Source organism: Dromiciops gliroides, chromosome 2 (assembly GCF_019393635.1).
Source record: "Dromiciops gliroides isolate mDroGli1 chromosome 2, mDroGli1.pri, whole genome shotgun sequence".
Classification (NCBI taxonomy): Eukaryota; Metazoa; Chordata; class Mammalia; order Microbiotheria; family Microbiotheriidae; genus Dromiciops; species Dromiciops gliroides.
This window is the reverse complement of record NC_057862.1, coordinates 557,166,283-557,185,393: the sequence shown is the minus strand read 5'-3', so window position 1 is coordinate 557,185,393 and position 19,111 is coordinate 557,166,283. Positions and strand designations below refer to the sequence as shown.

Genomic DNA, 19,111 nt, shown 5'->3' with positions numbered 1-19,111 from the left:
GTACTGTTATGTATAATATTATAACTCATTATAATAAAAATTATTTAATATATTTTATGGTTCTTATGTTATAAAAAACACTTATATATAAGCCATTTTTGTTTGTAGTTTAAAAGTATTTAAACAGGTGTACATTTGCATATAAAAGAGAATGTCAAATAAGAAATTGTGGCTTTTCTGTCTCCTCTTCTTGATATCCTCTTTTGCTGCTCTTTTTATCCAACACATATTCTAAATGTCTATCCCTAGCCTTCTATACTTTACATTGACAAAAATACATATACAAAAACATTCTCAGTAATCCTTCAGCATCATGCAAAAAAATTACATTAAGTAGGAGAGGCTTCCTTGTTAAATAGTTATAAGAATACCTCCAAAATACGTAGATCATATTTTGCTTTAGACTTTGTATTTAGTTAAGTCTGTGTCAAGATTTAGTCTTTTAACAAGACAAAACAAAACAAAACAAAAAACAACTCAAAAACTTGGTAGAGGAAAATGTTACAATATAAAATTAGGTAAAACTGCCCTAACTCAAACAACACATGATCTACATATTTTGGTGGTATTTTTATTTAAACTAAGTATTCTGTATTATAGAAATAACTATCACACCTCATTATCTTAAAGATTTGGTAATTTTTTGAGAATTAGAAGTAATCATAATAACTTAAAACTATTTGAGTTGGGATCATGAATACTAAAAATACAAAATAGGACATCTGGTTGTAAGAAGTCATTTAGTTCTGTGTCCCTTGGGTTTTTGTTTGTTTGGTTGGTTGGGTTTTTTTGGTGAGGCAATTGGGGTTAAGTGACTTGCCCAGGGTCACCCAGCTAGTAAGTGTTAAGTGTCTGAGGCCAGATTTGAACTCAGGTCCTCCTGACTCCAGGGCCAGTGCTCTATCCACTGTACCACCTAGCTGCCCCATGTCCCTTGGTTTTAAGAATATGGAGTCCCTTAGGGGCAGCTAGGTGGCGCAGTGGATAAAGCACCAGCCCTGGATTCAGCAGTACCTGAGTTCAAATCTGGCCTCAGACACTTGACACTTACTAGCTGTGTGACCCTGGGCAAGTCACTTAACCCCCATTGCCCCGCAAAAAAAAAAATAAATAAATAAGACTATGGAGTCCCATAATCCTAGAAGTCTCATTATCTTAGCAATTTCTGGTTCATGATAGGTTACTTTAATGATCCTATTCCTCACTTTCATTTTTTATTATTTCCTACTTTAGGACAATGTAGAGTCAAATCTTTCACTTTGCCCCAGTCTTTTCTCCCTTGACCACAAAGAGCTGAGTTGCCTTAAACTTTTCATTTGTAGCATGGTCTTTCTCAGGGTTGGCACACCAAAGAGCTCTTCTAGGTTTTAAGAGGGAATTTTATTATGAGAATTCTGTGATAAAACTTGAACATAATTTCTACATAAATTTAATGCTTAAAATCTGAAGAAATGCTAAAGACAAACTTATTTCACAATTTTTACTAGCTCTAATTCTTTTTATATATCCCTATTCTAAAAATGTGGAATTATTTTAGCTAAATTTAATTTTAAGTACTCTATGACCTCATATTGCCATACCTAAATGAAGCCTCTTCTTTCTTTTTCTTTTTAAAGTACATTTTATTGATATTTTCTGTTTCTTCCATTACCATAGTATCCCATGTACCTTCACATACCACAATTTGTTTAGATTTTCAGTTTTAATTAATAAAAGTTAAATGCTGTTGATTTTTGAGGATTTATTTTGTGGCCTGAATTGTCTCAATTAGTACCTTTGTTAATTTCCTAGGGTTTTCCAAATAAACCATCATATCATCAGTAAACAGGGATAGTTTTATCTTCTCTTTATCTTTATTTCTTTAATTCTTTTTTTCTGGTCTTATTGCTATTGCTAGCTTTTCTAGAACCATATCAAATAATAGTGGGAAAAGTGGGCATCCTTGCTTCACTCCCATATTTATTGGAAAAGGTTCTGGTATATCTTTATTCCATATAATTTTGGTTTTATTTAGATTTTTATTATTTTTTAAATCCCTCTATGCCTATACTTAGTAGGGTTTTTCTTGGATAAATTGATGTAATTTGTTTGATAGGATTTTGTTTAAAAATTTTGAGTTATTATTTATTAATTATATTTACCTATAGATTTCTTTCTGTGTTTTATCTTTCCTTGGTTAAGGTATTAGGACTCTATTTGTCTCATAAAAGGATACTGGTAGGATTTATTCTCAGTTCTTGTAAGATAATATGTGATATATGGATACTAACTGTTCTTCAAATGTTTGATAGAATTCTCTTGTGTATCTATCATGTCCAGGGTTGGTTGGTTGTTTTTTTCTTTGATAGTTCCTTTACAATTAGATCTATGTCCTTTTCAAAGATTGGGTTACTTGAGATCTCTACCTGGTCTTCTGATAGTTTGGGTATTTTATATTTTTCAAGGTTTTCCTCTATTTTTTGTGTGTTCTCAGCTTTGGTAGTATTTAATTGTCCATAATATGTTTTGATTATTGTTTATTTTCTTCTGGCATTGCTGTGATTTCACCTTGCTTATTTGTTACGCTATTCATTGAATAGCATAAGAATATAGCTGCTCTCTTCTTTTTAGATCAGATTTGCTTAGGGTTTATCAATTTTATTCATCTTTTCAAAGAACTAGCTTTTAGTTTTATTTATCCTTTCTATGGGTTTTTATGTCCAGTTTATTTCCCTTTTAATTTTTAATATCTCTTTTGCACTTATTTTAGGTTTGTTTCTTTGTTGGGTTTCTAATTTTTAAATTCATATTCAGTTCATTAATTTTCTTTTTCTATTTTGTTAATGTGTGATTGTAAAGATATATTTTTTTCCCCTAAGGACTGCTTTCACTATATCCCAGAAGTTTGGGGGTATTGTTTTTTCATTATCATTTTCTTTTACATAGTAATTGTTTCTATGACTTACTCTTTGATTTAAATAAGATTTCATTGTTAAGTCTCCATTTGGGTCTGTATTTTTTGTTTGTGGCCTCTGAAGCAATTTCTCTTCTTACTGTATTATGGACTACACAATATATACTGCCTATTTCTGTCTTTTTACGTTTTTTAAGTATCTCTGTGTCCTAGTACATGGTCAATTTTTGTAAAAGTTCCACATAGTACAGAGAAATATGTATATTCTTTTGCTTTCCTATTTAGAAGACACCATAAGTCTTTTGGGGGTTTTGGGGGGGAGGGCGGGGCAGTGGGGGTTAAGTGACTTGCCCAGGGTCACACAGCTAGTAAGTGTCAAGTGTCTGAGGCCGGATTTGAACTCAGGTACTCCTGAATCCAGGGCCAGTACTTTATCCACTGCACCACCTAGCTGCCCCCAATACCATAAGTCTTTTAACTTGAGTTTCTCCTGAAATTTGCTCTGTTCCATGGTTTCCCTTCTGTTTCTCTTTCTTTTAGACTTATCCAAAACTGATAAAGGAATATTGGAGTCTCCTTTCACTATTGTGTTACTGACTATCTCTTGAAGCTCAGATAATGTTTCCTTTCTGAATTTGGATGCTAAGGCATTTATTTGCAGTGTATACACTTATTACTGATATTGACTTGTTGTCTGTGGTTCCTTTTGGCATGATATGGTTTCCCTGTTTATCCATTTTTATTTTCTTAATATTTATTTTTGTTTTGTATGATGGATAGCGACTTCTACTTTTTTTTGATTCACTTGATTTGTAACAAGTTTTTTTTTCCCCATCCCCTCATTTTTATTTTATGTATGTCTTTTTTGGGGGGGGGGTGAGGCAATTGGGAGTTAAGTGACTTGCTCAGGGTCACACAGCTAGTAAGTGTTAAGTGTCCGAGGCCAGATTTGAACTCCGGTCCTCCTGAATCCAGGGCCGGTGCTCTATCCACTGTGCCACCTAGCTTCCCCTATGTATATCTTTTTAAAAAATGCTTTGGTAAGCAACAAATTATAAGGAGTGGCATGCTTTTTAATCTTTTGTGTAATATCTTGATGACCTCCTGACCCCTAAAAAAGGATGAAGTGGTGGAGATGGTGGGGATTGGGGAAGGAGGAATATGGAAAAAAGTGAAAGAAGTTGATAGTTCATCTATATGGAGGAAGAAGATTAAAGTTATAGGATATAAAGGGAAAGAATAGAGAATAGGAATGAGGTAATATAGGGAGAGGGAGGAAGGCAAAAGGATAGGAAAGTAGGGACAGTATATTTTACTGGAAAGAGTGCTAGATTCTTAGTCAGAGAATTTGGACCTGAATTCAACCCTCTACTTACTTTCTATCATGCAAATCGTGTCTCCTCTCTAGGCCTTACCTCTTAATTTATGATCCTATGAATGTCTTCTTTCTTAAAAGTAGTGTATAGTATATAATTTTAATATTAAAGCATAATGAAAAAGTTTTATTTTTAAAGAGAATTGTTGGTGAAGAATTTCACTGTACCTCTTGAAATAATTGTAGAACACCTAAAAATGTGTCACATTTGGGGTCAAGAATCAATAATCTTACATTTATGTGAGTCATTTGTAACAAAATTTTCTTTCTTTCTTTCTTTTTTTTTGGTGAGGCACTTGGGGTTAAGTGACTTGTTCAGGCTCACACAGCTAGTAAGCGTCAAGTTTCTAAGGTCGGATTTGAACTCAGGTCCTCCTGAATCCAGAGCTGGTGCTCTATCCACTGTGCCACATAGCTACCCTTGTAACATAAAATTTTAAAGTATGACATCTAATTTTTTCATTTTAATTATACTCAAATAGTATAGAATTTCATAGCATCTTACTGCTTTTATATTAGTCTTTAGTATTAAAGAGAAAAAGTGCATTTTAAAATTCTGCCTGTAAAAATTTAAATTTCTCATACCCACTTTATATGTCTTCAGTTTTATCCTTGTATCTTTGCAATAAGTGTTTATTTATAGTAAGGGCAGCACATTGCTTACTTAAGCCCTTTGCATAAATTTTCTTAATTGCTTTTCCCAGAAACCTCATGAGGCAAGTTAACTTTTGTTTCCATTTTGCAAACAAACAAAAAGCCTGATTCAGAAGAGATAAACAGAAAGGGGAACAGAATAAGCACCTATATATACAGTACCTATCATGTGCCAGGCACTGTGCCAAGCACTTTCTACAAATATTATCTCATTTGATTCTCACAACAACCTTGGGAGTTGGGTGCTATTATTATCCTCCTTTTACAGTTGAGAAAACTGATGAAAACAGCATAAATCACTTGCCCAGAGTCACACAGCTAGTGTCTGAGACTTTATTTTAACTCAGGGCTTCCTGACTGTAGGACTAGCACTTTGTGTACTGTGGCACCCCCTGGCAACCTCTAAAAAAAAGTTCAATATAGTAAACCAGAGAAAGAACCAATCCTATTATCTTGTTCCCCTCCTATAGACACTTGGGCTTTTCATTCTCCTATTAAATAAAACAAAAACAAAAAAACTGTGCTTCGGATGTTCTTGAACATAAGAACTTGCCTTCTGGTCCCACAGCTCTCACTTAGTCTAGATAGAAATCTCCCCTCCCCATACTGTCTACTCTTTCCATGCCATATTCTTGTCAGTGAGGTGGTACAATGGATAGAGTGCTGAACTTGTAGTCAGGAAGACATGATTTCAATTCCCACTTCAGACACTTAACAGAATCTCACAGGGTATTGCAAAGATCAAATTAAAATATTTTGCAAGTATTAAAATGCTTTGTGATCATATATGACTATATTAGGGGAAGGGAAAGGAATAAACATTTATACAGTATCTACCACATGCCAACCACAGTGTTAAATGCTTTACAAACATTATTTCGTTTGATCCTCACAACAACTTAGGGAGGTAGGTGCTGTTATACCCATTTTATAGCTGAGAATACCAATACAAACAGATTCAGTGACTTGGCCAGAGTTACATAGCCAATAAATGTCTGAGACCTAATTTGAACTCAGGTCTTCCTGACTCCAAGTCCAGGACTCTATCCACTGCAACATCTAGTTGCCTCAACTATTATTATCTTATTAGCTATTATTATCATTGCTACAACCCAGACACCAGGGCAGCTAGGTACTTGATAGTGCCAGGCCTGAAATCAGGAAGACATGAGTTCAAATTTGGCCTCATATATTTACTATTTATGTGACCTTAGGCAAGTCACTTAACCCTGTTTGCTTCAGTTTCCTCATCCGTAAAATGAGATGGAGAAGGAAATGTCAATCCACTCTAATATCTTTGTCAAGAAAATTCCAAATGGGGTTATGAAGTCAGACAACTGAAACAACTAAACAATAACAAAAACCACCCAGAACCCACGTAAATTGTATGTTAGCAATATTGTCTGGCTTGACTTATAGATTTCCAGTCAGTCAACAAGCATTTATTTGGTGTTTACTATATACTAGGCACTGTGCCAAGCACTGGGAATACAAAGAAAGGCAACAAATCTGTTTTCTGCCCCAAACTCAGATGTAAGGTAACTAGAAACATTCTATAAAGAAGTAACCTTGAAACTTCTGAGAGCATCACTCCATTCTGACTTTCTTGCACCTGGTGAAAGGACAGAAGTAGAAGGAGAAACGCTAGCTTGATTATAGCCCTGACTACAGAACTGAGAAAAACTGATAAACACTGGGCCTCTTAACTATGCCTACTTATCTCCTTTTCAAAGTTTATGGTATTCAAGTCCACTGGGTTTAATCAGGATTTTTTTTTTTTACCAACGAGTATTACTCAAAATTGATACATTAAGAAATGTATGTTTACATACATCATTCAAAGGTTTAACCTACTGGTATGGCATCTCACTTTCTGCTTTTTTATATTTGTTCCTATCCAGCATAAAAGGGTAGAAGATTACATTCTTAAATTCACCAGGCTTAAAAAAAAAAGGAATTAAAAGTCTTCTAAGGGGCAGGTAGGTGGCACGTGGATAAAGCACCAGCCCTGGATTTAGGAGGACCTGAGTTCAAATATGGCCTCAGACACTTGACACTTAGACACTTAATTGTATGACCCTGGGCAAGTCACTTAACCCTCATTGCCCTGCAAGGGGGAAAAAAAGAGCCTTCTTAAATTTACTCTATAAAAAGGAAATTCCTTAGGAGAATCAAAAGAATACATCTTTTTTGGACAAGAGAAATTTCAGTGTTTTTCATGTTTTACACTTGCAGAAACAAAAGCATATCAACTATTGAAGCAGTCCACATTACAGGATAATAGAAAACAAACAGAAGAAAGATACCAAAAGGAAAAAATGGGAGCTGTGTCTGAATTGCAGTTGGCAGGTAAGTTCTAAGGAAGTGCATTAATTCTTTAAATCCTGACAGACTATAATAGTAATTTGTTTATCAGCAATTAGTTATTTGTTATCCAATCAACAAGCATTTCATAACTACATACTATATGCCAAGCACTGTGCCAGTGTTTCAAAGACAGCAATAAACCAGTTCTTGCCCTCAGGAAATTTACATTTTAACAGAGGAGGCAACATATACATATAATAGAATATAGAAAATATCCTCAATAAATACAAGGTCGTTTTGGCAAGGTCAACATCAACAGCTTTGAAGATCAGGAAATGCTTCCCAGAGAGGGTGACACTCAACCTGAGTCTTGAAGAAAACTTGAGAAGAATGAGAAGAAAATAAATTTCAGGTACTGAAAGCCACAAGTCCCAAGGCACAAAGGCAGTAGAAAGATGGTCACATAATCATAAAAACGGAATTATAGAAGTTTTTTAGAGCTAGAAAGGACCATAGCAATCTTCTAATCCAACTGTTCTTAACTTGGTGTCTACAGACCCCAGAAAGGCTCATGGACAGATTTTAGAGGATCTGTGAACTTGGATGGGGCAAAAAATTACACCCTTATTTTCACTAACCTCTAGCCAAATTGTAGCATTTCCTTCTGTTAGGAATATTGGCAACAAACCACAGTACTATTGGCAGTATTGACCCTGTGATTTTTTTTCACCAATAAAAATCACATATATTTTCCTATCATGTTAGAGTTATTGCCTTCCCTCTGAAATTGCCCCTCTTTTAAAAACTCTTTACCTGTATCTTGTATGTACATAATTGTTTGCTTATTGTCTCCCCTATTAAAATGTGAACTCCTTGAGGGCAGGGACTGTGTTTTTGCCTCTTTGTATCCCCAGCACAGCCACTTGCACATTAGTTAAGTGCTTAATACATGATTGTTGACTGACCGAATATTATTTATACTCATCCCTCCTTCAAAATTACATATTAGACCCACCACTAGATGTAATCACTATCTTCCTGTCTGCAGATGGTTGGGTGGAAGCTGACCAGCTATTGCTCATAGCACCAGAATGCCATAAAGGTCCATAACACAGAAAAGGTCAAGAACCCCGATGTTGTAACACGTTCATGTTACAGATAGAGAAGCTGAGGAATGAGGAGATAAAGTAACTTTTCCAAAGATTGCACAGCTATTCAGTATTAGAATTTGATCTCCTCGTTATTTTTGTGTAAAGTTTACTTTGTAACATGGAAAAAATGCTATGAATTGATGCAGATTGAAGTATAGAACCAAGAGAACAATTTATACTATAACATGAAAACTGTAAAAAGAAATAATTTTGAAATAATAAATGATCAATGCAGTGGTCAACCATGATTCCAGAAGACTGATAAGGAAGCATGCTACCCACCTCCTGACAGAGAAGTAATTGACAAATATGCAAAATGGGACACATTTTTGGATGTAGGAAATATGAGAATTTGTTTTGCTTGACAATGCTTATTTGTTATGAGGGTTTTGTTTGTTTTTTCTAGTGGGAGGAAGGGGGAAATAAATTATTGATAATTGGAAAAAAATAAAATATAATTAAAAAAACAAAGTTTTTTGTGTATAAAATCAGCCAAGTTCAAGATATAAATAAATTATTACCCAGAATTATTATACCATCTGAGCCATGCCTTAACTATTTTGATACTATTCACTATGTGGCAGAGAAGTGGTAGTTGATTAGCCTAAAGTAAATTAAGTTCCTTGACCATGATCACACACATGGAGTTGAATTCAGAGGGCATGTAAAATAAAACTTAATCTCCAGACTTACTAAGTTACTTGATCCATTTGACCACACTTCATCATTTACAATATTTTCTTACGTTAAGATCCTGAAAGTGCTTCAGACTTAGTAAATGTTAATGTAGTTATGATCTCTATATCTTTCTGTTCATCTCTTTCAACTGTTGTCATGTATAAGCTTTTTTCCAGCAAGTTTTCCTTGAGTAAAGTAGTGATTTAAATAAAGAGAAGGAATAGATATTTGTTGTGGGAAAAGGAAAAAACAAGTGTTTTGTGCAGATTGCTATATATGATGTCAAGAAATCTAACAAGTAAGGTTTTCAGCTTTAAATATCTTTGATTTTCTTTGCTATATTCTTGGACTAGTTATGTGACTAATACCTTATGCCTCAGTGTCCCCTCTCAGTAACCTCTGTCTTGTTAAACTCTTTGATATTGGTGGTGTGCTTGACAGATGTAAATTTTCATTACAACTGTTTTACTATTGAGGTTAAAATGGACTAAGCTTGTAGACTATGCAGATTAGAAATTTAACAGATTCTTTTCTCAAAGAGACCTCTCTCTGGTCTGTATTCTTAGCAATTAGCTGTTAGGAGCAAAACTTGTAGCAAAAATATACAGGAAAGAGGATCATAAAGATTCAGGAGTCAAGGATTCCGTCCACGGACTAGGAGCACCATGGTGACAGTTCACCAGACTCCTGGGAAAAGACTGACTTTTATATTGCCCAGCAGTGACCTTTCAAATTGGTTAAGGAGTGTCCTTGGTGGGTTTCAGTGGGAATTGTATTTTGTTATTCTCAACTAGAATGATAGGAGATTTAGCATTGAGATTTGAGAGTGAGTGACATAGGTAGTTCTGACCAAGAAAGTCTGTCATTTTTCAAGTCTGACTCAGTATCATTTATTGTGGTAAATTATCTCTGGCCATGTATCATAAAACTTATTTATTATGCATTAGTATAAAACATTCATAAGGCTTCTCTAGTCATTTATCGCTATTCAAACTAGAACATTTATAGCTATTTTATTCTCTCCTTATTGTTGCTTTGTCTAAGTATCACTACCTACAGATATTTCACCATGTGCTTTTTTCCAGTGTACCAAGATTCCTTTTTTTGTGCCTGAGTAATCTCTTCTCTTGACAATTTTCCCAAAGTTATTGTGTCTTCTTTTTTATTCATCTCATTTCATTGTTGAGGATCAACTAAACATTTATATTTGGCATTTTTGCTTATCACAGACTTGAATATTGGCAGCAGTACTCTCAAGACAAAGACAAGTAACGAAATCGGTTCAGAAGCTAGTTTTTCATCTAGTGAAGGAAGTCCTTTGTCAAGGTAAAGTCATGAAAAACATTACATTTTTTGAAAGGCTTTAACAAGATGAGAAATGTCACTAGAAAAGGAATAAAACTGACTATATATTATTTTGTTTTGAAACTTGGTAAAGGGTTAAGTTTTGTGTTTTTATTTATGTAAAAATAACAGCTTAAACTTTAGTACACCTTTGAAAATATTTGCACCAAAGCCAGGTATTGTTTCGCAGCTGTTGTTTTCTCATTTTAAGACTCAATTGACATCTCAGTGAACCACAAATTAGCGTGTACAGCTGCTCGCAGTAGGGCTACTTAGAGACCAGACAATGGAAGTTGTCAGGAAAAGGGCAGATATAGAACATAAAGTCTTGAAAAAATAAAGAGGTGCATTTCTTCTTCTTGAGGCTTCTGAGATATAAACTAGTCATAGCTGGATACTCATTTTTGTATTTCTTTTTTGTTTTTTTAGTCTTTAGTGCCAGACTATACTTTTATCTGCCTTTTGCTTTTAATTTGAATACATTTAATTAATTACCTAGTTTTCCTAAAGGACACAATTTATCTTTTTTCATATGTGTTAACCAAAACACTTCCAGTTCTTACTTTGTTGTTCCCATTTTTGTTTTTTTTAATCAGTGTGAAATACTAATCAGGCAATGATAATCAGGTTACTGTTGAGAAAATCAGTAGATGAAAATGTAAAAAGCCAAAATGCTCCTTCGCTTTAGCTTAAATTCATAAGGAGCAATTAGAATAAAGTCTGTGGTGTACTATAGTGCCTTATTGGGCTAAGTATCCTTTCTTTACAATATTGTGATATTTTCTATTTCAATTAACTTATAAAGTTATTTTTAAACATAAATTTTTGTACTACTCAATTAAAATAGTCTGTATTTTTTAAAAAATCATTTTGGAATCTACTTTTTTCAAATTAAAAGTTTTATTTTAATTTTCATGAAAATAATTGTGTTTTTTTTCCCAAATAAGGATAAGGAAAAAGAGATTGATTTTTAATTAAGTTCTGTTCTTTGAAAAACTTGACGAGTTGCAATATTCAATCAAATTAATACTCCACATTTTAAAATTTTTATTCATATGAATAGTAAATGTGTTTTTCTGCATAAGTAAGCCTTACTATTCTGTGATAGGTAGTTTTTTAAAAGAACAATTTTTTAATAATGATCCTATAAATTAAAAGCATGGACTTTTCAGAGAGAATATGAAGAGACAGTAAATTCTGCAAATACTTTGTCAGTTTTACCATTGGAGGAATCATGCTGTTCTTAATTTATAATAGTTATTTTAAGTTTTTTTCATTGAATCTGTAAACATTAGGCAAATTAATTGTTAAACTTTGTCTTTATATATGTATTTCACCAAATTTTCAAATATGTTTCCAAAGAAATTGAATTTCGGGAAACCAATTTTGTGCAATTTTAGTTTTATGTCCTATGTTGCTGATACTTGGCATCTCATGTAACTAAAATCAGGTTTTGTCTTTCCTTTAAATTGAAGAGAATATAGTCTTTATTGTTATTGCATGATAATTTTTCTAAACAAACAATACATAATATAACAAGCAAAAACGTGGTGTGTTAAGTATAGTTGATTCTGAGTACTTGACATCAATCTATACTGAGGTGATCTGTAAATTCAGTGTTTGGGTACTTGTTTTTGTTTTTAAAGAAAAAGAAACATGCAATATTGTACCAGAGATCTCAGGTTGTTGCTTATTTGTGATTGGGACACACTGATATTTCTTCGAGGCTTACATTTAAGGATTCCACTTATTGCAGTCACTTCTTGTGCTTTATTGCTTTTACAAGTGGTCTCGAAATCCAGTACTTGAGAATAAACATAACAGTGCAGGACTGCTGTAGTACTTTTAAAAATTCTTCTTTGCTCTATTTTGTCAGTGAGCTGATGAGTGACCTCAAAAAAGACCCTGCTGGACCTAAATAAAAAATGGCTTCCTCTGATGTCCTAGAGACAATAATTATGATGTGCCAGTTAAGCCCAAACTACAGCTGAGGGATTTTACTTTAAAGCAGAGGCTTGGGCGCAAAAATGCATTTATAGCTCTTTGTCTGGCACCTCATTATGTGTGGGCCTGATTCATTAAGTAATTGGTTTGCAGTTGTTTACATGAGTATTAAGGCTTTCTATTCAGCAGCCTTTGAGAGATACATTGTGCAAATGTTGCATGTTATGAATGCGGAATGAGGGGCAGAGGACCAGTCCTATTGGCTAAACACTGCACTCTGTTGAAAACCAAGAGAAAGAGATTGGGTGCTGCTTTGCATAGCAATGACTTTCTTAATAAGCTTTACAGATTAATACACACAAGCTATAAAAGATGCAAAGAGATACTCTTAGCACATTTATACATGCTCATTTCATTATTATGGAAGTGGAGATGGGAAGAATTGAGTTCTTTCATAGTCAGTTTTTCAGTGCAATGTCTTCAGTGCATGAGACTTAATAGAATCCGATGTTTATTGTATTATAAATCATGGGGAAGTAGGCAGATCTGCAACAGTTTATTATTAAAGATTCTTTCAATGTAAATCTTTTTCTACTATTGTATTTCCTACAGCAAAATCATTTTGTGGTTGAGTGGGGATGAAAGGCATAATGTACGAAGGAGTGAGTCTTAATAGGAAGCTGCTCTCTGAGTAAAGACCACTTGTTCCCTTTTGTTCCGAGGTGCATGCCAGAGCTTCCTCTTCTCTAACAAACATTGTTTTGTTTTACCTTTACCAGAAAAGTATTTTTACTCTCCTGGATTCATTTACTCAACTGAGAATATATTTTAGCAATCTGACATATAACTTAAGTTTAATGGTTGGATAGAGATAACATTTTTTTCCAAAAGAAAAGAATGTGCTAATGTAATATAATTGCCTGGGGAAAAAGTATCATAAGTCACAACTGAATCTCCCTGGAAGAGCAAGCAGGATGCTATGTGTGTGGCATTTTATAGCCTTGTAGCAACAAAAACAGCCAGTGGAGGTCACTAGCAATCTAGCTAACATTGCACTGTATTTCAATGATTTGTTTCTTTTTGTTTGATTAACTTTGTTATTTTCCTGGATTATAAGAACATGACGGAGGACCAATAAGCCAGCATACCTGATTTTAAAAGCATCTTATGTCTATTCAAAATATGCATGTATACATATATGCTAATCTTTTTATTTGGCTTAACAAAGTAGTATTATCTTTATTTCTGCCATAGCAACTGCTTTCTGTGTTAAACCATAAATTTTATCTTTTGAAATATAATTAACACATAAAATCACAGATATTTTCTTAATTAAGTACGATCATTAAGAAAGCTGGTAACAGAATACCTTTGAAAAGGGCCAATGTATCTTAGTGTAAAGAGCCTGGTTAGCCATCAGGGGGCACTCAGACTTTATAAAATTAAAACTGCTTCATGCTTTTGGTTACTTAAGACTAGAAAATATTTTCTAAAATGTGTTGTCACATTGGGATCTTCTTCTGTTTTGTCTCCTTTTATAATTCTAACCACAAATGCTATTTATTCCTTTTAAATATTTTTTAGGTAATGACTAGAGAGTCAGATAATAAGCAAAATGGATAAAATAATAAATAAGCATTTTTAAGTGTTTTCTATGTGTCAAACATTATGTTGTACTTATTTTAAGATTCATAAAACTATTTTGGATCTTGATTTTGCTCATAGCAAGGCATATTATCCAACCTTAAGAATAATTCTATAAAGTCCTGTCCAGTATAAGTCTTGGTCTGATGCATGATAGCATAATTACAAGAGCTTACCTCCTTTTTCCCCCCATATCCTATGCACAGGCCTGCAGGATGTCAGATACCTCTCTGTCTTCATCAGCTTTCTTTCCCAACCCTCTCTTCCCCATCTAAATTCCTGAACATACCTCTTTTCATTTTAGTCGTTGGCTGTGTGGGGTGAACTGAGGGAACTACATTTGACAAATAAAAGGAGACTAGTGAAATTAGTGAAGGAAATAATTAAGGAATCACTACTATAGACCATTCTAGGTATGGGAAAAAATTCAGTTAGAGTTAGAGCCAATTAACATTTATTTAGTACCTTCTATGTTCCAGACATAGAGATACAAAGAAAGGCACAGAACAGTCCCTGCCCTTAAGGAACTCACCTCTAATGGAGGAGAAAACAGAAAAAAAGAAACTGAAAAGTCATAGGGGAGGGGAGGGCAAGAAGAGGGGGTTACCTTTTTAGTGCTGGAGTGGGAAATGATCCAAGAAGGTGTGAATTTCTGAATTGATTTCATCTTGCCGAATGAGATTCTGGAGATGATGAAGTCCAGGAAAGTAGCTGGGTAGAAAATGATGAGGCAAATTCCCTTGGTGCCATCTTTAAATGGAAGAAGATAAAGAAGGAGCTCCCAGATGTCCACCTCCCACCCTTCCACCAAGAGGCAGAGGTTGCTGAGGAGGTGTGAGTTTCCCAGTTGATTTCATCTTATAGAATGACAAATTTCTGAAGATGATGAAGTCCAGAAAAGTAGCTGGGTAGGAAGTAATTCAACTAGAAGAAATGCTAGTTTTCAGTATCTAGCTGAAAGAGTCATAGGTGTTGAAATAGAAAAGACCGTAGAGGTTATCTTGGCCAACCCCTTAATTTTACAGATGAGGAAACTGAAGTACAGAGTGCTTCAGCAACTTGCCCAAAGCTACACAGTGCTTAAATCACAGAGCCTAGATTTAAGATGTGTGATTCCATCATAATATGTTGCACATTTTAAAATACATTATCTCTTCTCAAACATCACTTTACCAACTTTAAGAAGAAAATTAGAACTGCCTAATGTGAACTGATACCCACCACTACAACATTCTTCATTCCTCACCAAGATGTCCATCCTCACTGAAGTTACTGACCCACAAGACAGATATCTTCTCAGCAAGAATCCTATTCCCTTGACTCTGCTCACTAACTTGGTTATTTGACTATAAGTCTAATGAGATGAAGGGCACAGGTTCAATTCTGGAATGATCAGCTTTGAACAAAAAAAAAATCCCTCTGTTCATTCAACATTTAGCAGATATTTATATTATGTATTATACATACATTATTATATTATAAATATTTATTATACATACTTACTGTATTTATAGAGGTAGACTGGAATTGGTGTAGGAAGTTATTGATCAGGAGATCCCTGATCACCAGAGTTGCCCCAACCCACTAGATGAAATTACAAAAAATGTGGAGCTGATAATGGAGATAATGAGAAGTTAAGCTTTTTTCCCATTTAGACTTTTAAAAGGTGAGCCCCTTACAAATTTTAAAGCTTTTTTTAACCTTATAAAGTGCTTTAACCTTATAAAGTTCTTGAATAACTCACCCCCTGAGAGACATTTTTACAGATTGCAATGGTCTTGTAAAGAAGTGCTCCCACTTCACTGTTCCTTGTGGGAAGTATGAAAAAGTTACCCCAAGATAGCCTCTAAATGGCAAACTAGTTCTCCCTGTAAGGAAGTCATCTTCTGAAGTATAGTTTTAGTGGTGCAGCCCCACAGAGAACCCTGAACTTGGGGTATTTGCCAACCTGTGAATGTAGGTTGAAGGATAGCCCCAGAATGGATGCTATATATACAAAGCACCATGCTAGCTTCTGTGAGATGTGCAAAGATGTGCATGGTCTCTGACCTCATGAAATTTCCAATCAATATTTGTCATAACTTCCTATTTACAAAACACATGCATATGTATATACATACACAGATGCACAAACATATATTTATATATGTATATTGTGTATGTATGGAAAAATCTGAGAGCTAAGAAAAGAAACTGGAAAAAAGCTGTATTTATAACACTTCTTCCTCTTCATTTGGCTTTAGAATATTTCTGTTCCCTGGCTAATTCATTATGGACATGATGAGATATCAATTCTTTTTCATCCTACAGAATAACAGTGTGCCTTTTTGTAATTTATTTAAGATTTGTAGACCAGAAGGGACCTCAGAAAATCCGCTCTTTTCTTCCTTGCTGCTTTTCCCTGACTTTAGTGGGCAATATATTACGATTATCATCATTTCAAGGTGAAATAACCAAAGAGGCTTATTGATATTTTGCCTATTAGCAGGTAGGAATATTATACCATGATGAACCTAGCATGAAATAAAAGTAGTTTTATAACCCCTGTTGTATAGGTAAATCAGCTACCCTCTGAGTCTCAGTTTCCTCATATATAAAATGGGATAATAATACTTTCATTTTCTATTCCCCAAAGGGTTGTTGCGAAGAAAGTACTTTGTAAATCTTAAAGTAGTATGAAAACTAAAACTACTGCTAGAGCCACTACAAATATTGATGGTTTTATATACTCATCAAATACCACTTCCTTAGCAGCCATTTCTGCCTTGTTTTCTACAATAATACTTGCCTAATTTGTTTTTTTCACGGTTATTAAATTATATAATTATTAAATCGGAACAGGGACTAGAACTTGAGTTGCCATCTTCCTAATGCTATTTACTTTTCATTACACCAGAATTCTATTACAAGTTTATTTGGTTGTCTCATAGTATCTGTGAAACTATATTGACTAACCCAATAATGATCAGAAATCCAATTCTTTACTGTGTGTTCTTTTTAAGTGAATATTAATGTATCAGCATGCATCACTTAATAGAATGAATTCTATCCCCAAATAGTACAAATTAAATTATATTTAATACAAATTAAATCAATTTGTATTCTATGCAAGGTGTGCTATAGGGTAATGAGACTGATTCTCTTTTAGGAAATATATTAGAACTCATTCAAATGATTTTTCCTTCTTCAAAGAGATCACCTTGGGAAGCCATTTCTCAAAACACTAATAGATTGCATTAAAGTATATAGATGGTTTAGCATAACCTATAACCTTATTAAAGTTTGTATACTTTTTATTTTGGGACAGCAACATCGACTTTTTAGACATAAAAGATCTCAGTGACTAAAATCATTGGCCACCTCCCTAAATAAATAGTATCTCAGGAGATTGATTATTGTTCTCAGTATATAGTAAGCTCTCTATAATGACTTCTTAACTTGATTGATTGTGCTGGTCATATTACCACACAGACCCCCAATATTTTTCTCTTCTCCATTACCTCCAGCTTCTTGGAAAGTTCCACATATGCCCCATTGGATGAATTCCCTTACAGCTAGGTCTCTTATTTACCACTCCTGCCACTACTTCACTGAAAACCTGAGTCATTGGAAACCTCATTTTAAAAGCAATACAGTATTACACTTGGACTTTCCTTGATATTTTTTCAAGTTCTTGATAAAGCAAACTGTGTTATCACTACTTATGGAGTAAGTAATAAAAATATCCCCATTCAACAAATGAGGAAACTGAATCTGGGTGATATGAAATAACTTCAAGTTCCTACACCTAGAAAGTGTCTAATCCTGGTCCTTTTATTCCAGATTCAATGTGCTTTCCACTCTTGTACTTACTCCTCAGAGTGCATTTTTTGCTAACATTTTTTTAATGTAGTACTTTCCTGGTTTGTCTCTGACCATGTTTGTAACAAACAGCTCCTTTGGGTTTCCCTATTAAATCATGCATTATGAGAATTACTCTCTTAGGACTTTAATCTTATTTTCTTACTCTTCTCCTATATGCCAGGGCACTTTATCTGTCTGTCTGGTTGTGGATTCAGGGTAACTCAAATTAGATATCCTATTATCAGTTATATAAAACTCAGAAAGTTTATATAAAACAAAGATATCTTTCCTCTCCAACTACCCCCATTTGTAGATTTCTTCGTCTTGTGTATCAACATCACTATATCCCTATATTACTTGAAGCAAGATGCCTAATAATTTTAACCCCTCACTGATATTCTCTTCACATATCTACTCTGTTACCAAATTTGTGCTGTTTTTCTTCTTGATAGCCTAAATTTTCTCTTTCCTTTCCAGTCCCTATAGCTTTAGTTCTATTCACTTCTCACAGTGTCTGACAAATAGTAAGTACTTAACTAATTCTTGGAGAGTTCCAGGTATACCTCATCTTCCTTCAGTCTTTAATGTCATGACTAAAATGTCTTATAATTTTGACAATGCCACGCTATTCCTCAGGCCCAACAGTGGCTACCTACAGCATTTTTTATCAGCTCCAACATCCCAACTCCCTGATTTATAGCCCTTCACCAGATTACCCAAACTAATACAAATCTCTTGTTTTTACCTCTTTAAGGTAAAATTCTTCTATTTGCAAAATAGTCTTTATTGATTTATCTACTTAGGTGTTAGACTTATATTGAGATGTTTTTCTCTTGATATCTTTTGGTGTTTCAACCTTTTTCTTGTATTCCACCTTCGTTCACTTTTTGGTCCTTCCCTCTTGAATAGTTAGCATACCCTCAAGTTTGACCTGCAGGGTTGCTTCGCTTCCTTACATTGGGGGAATGGAGGTTGTCATCATGGTCTCCTGTCCTGAAACCTCCGTGGGTACAGAATATGTTCCATCTCTATTAGGTCCAATGTAGATACCATTCCTGGCACATTTTCAGTTTACTCAGTTCCTCCTTACTCTCTTCTTGTCATTCATAACGCTGGGCCAAATCAATGACTGTTTTACCCTCTGGTTCTAGAATATCAAGGCAGTTCTTGATAATTTCTTGAAATATGCTGTCCAGGCCCTTTTTTTATCATGACTTTCAGGTAGTCTAATAATTCTTAAATTATGTCTCCTGGATCTATTTTTTAGGTAAGTTGTTT

The 19,111-nt window shown here is 34.3% G+C and overlaps 1 protein-coding gene across 6 annotated transcripts in view; it reads left to right on the top strand.

The window, feature by feature from the left end:
• The window catches only part of KIZ (kizuna centrosomal protein), a 234,001-nt gene that overhangs the window by 204,295 nt on the left and 10,595 nt on the right, over positions 1-19,111 (top strand). For all 6 annotated transcript variants that reach the window (XM_043989452.1, XM_043989450.1, XM_043989451.1 and 3 more), the window contains 2 exons: positions 7,158-7,271; positions 10,288-10,384. In XM_043989452.1, the coding sequence (XP_043845387.1) occupies positions 7,158-7,271; positions 10,288-10,384 (211 nt within the window). The remainder of the gene's footprint in view (positions 1-7,157; positions 7,272-10,287; positions 10,385-19,111) is intronic.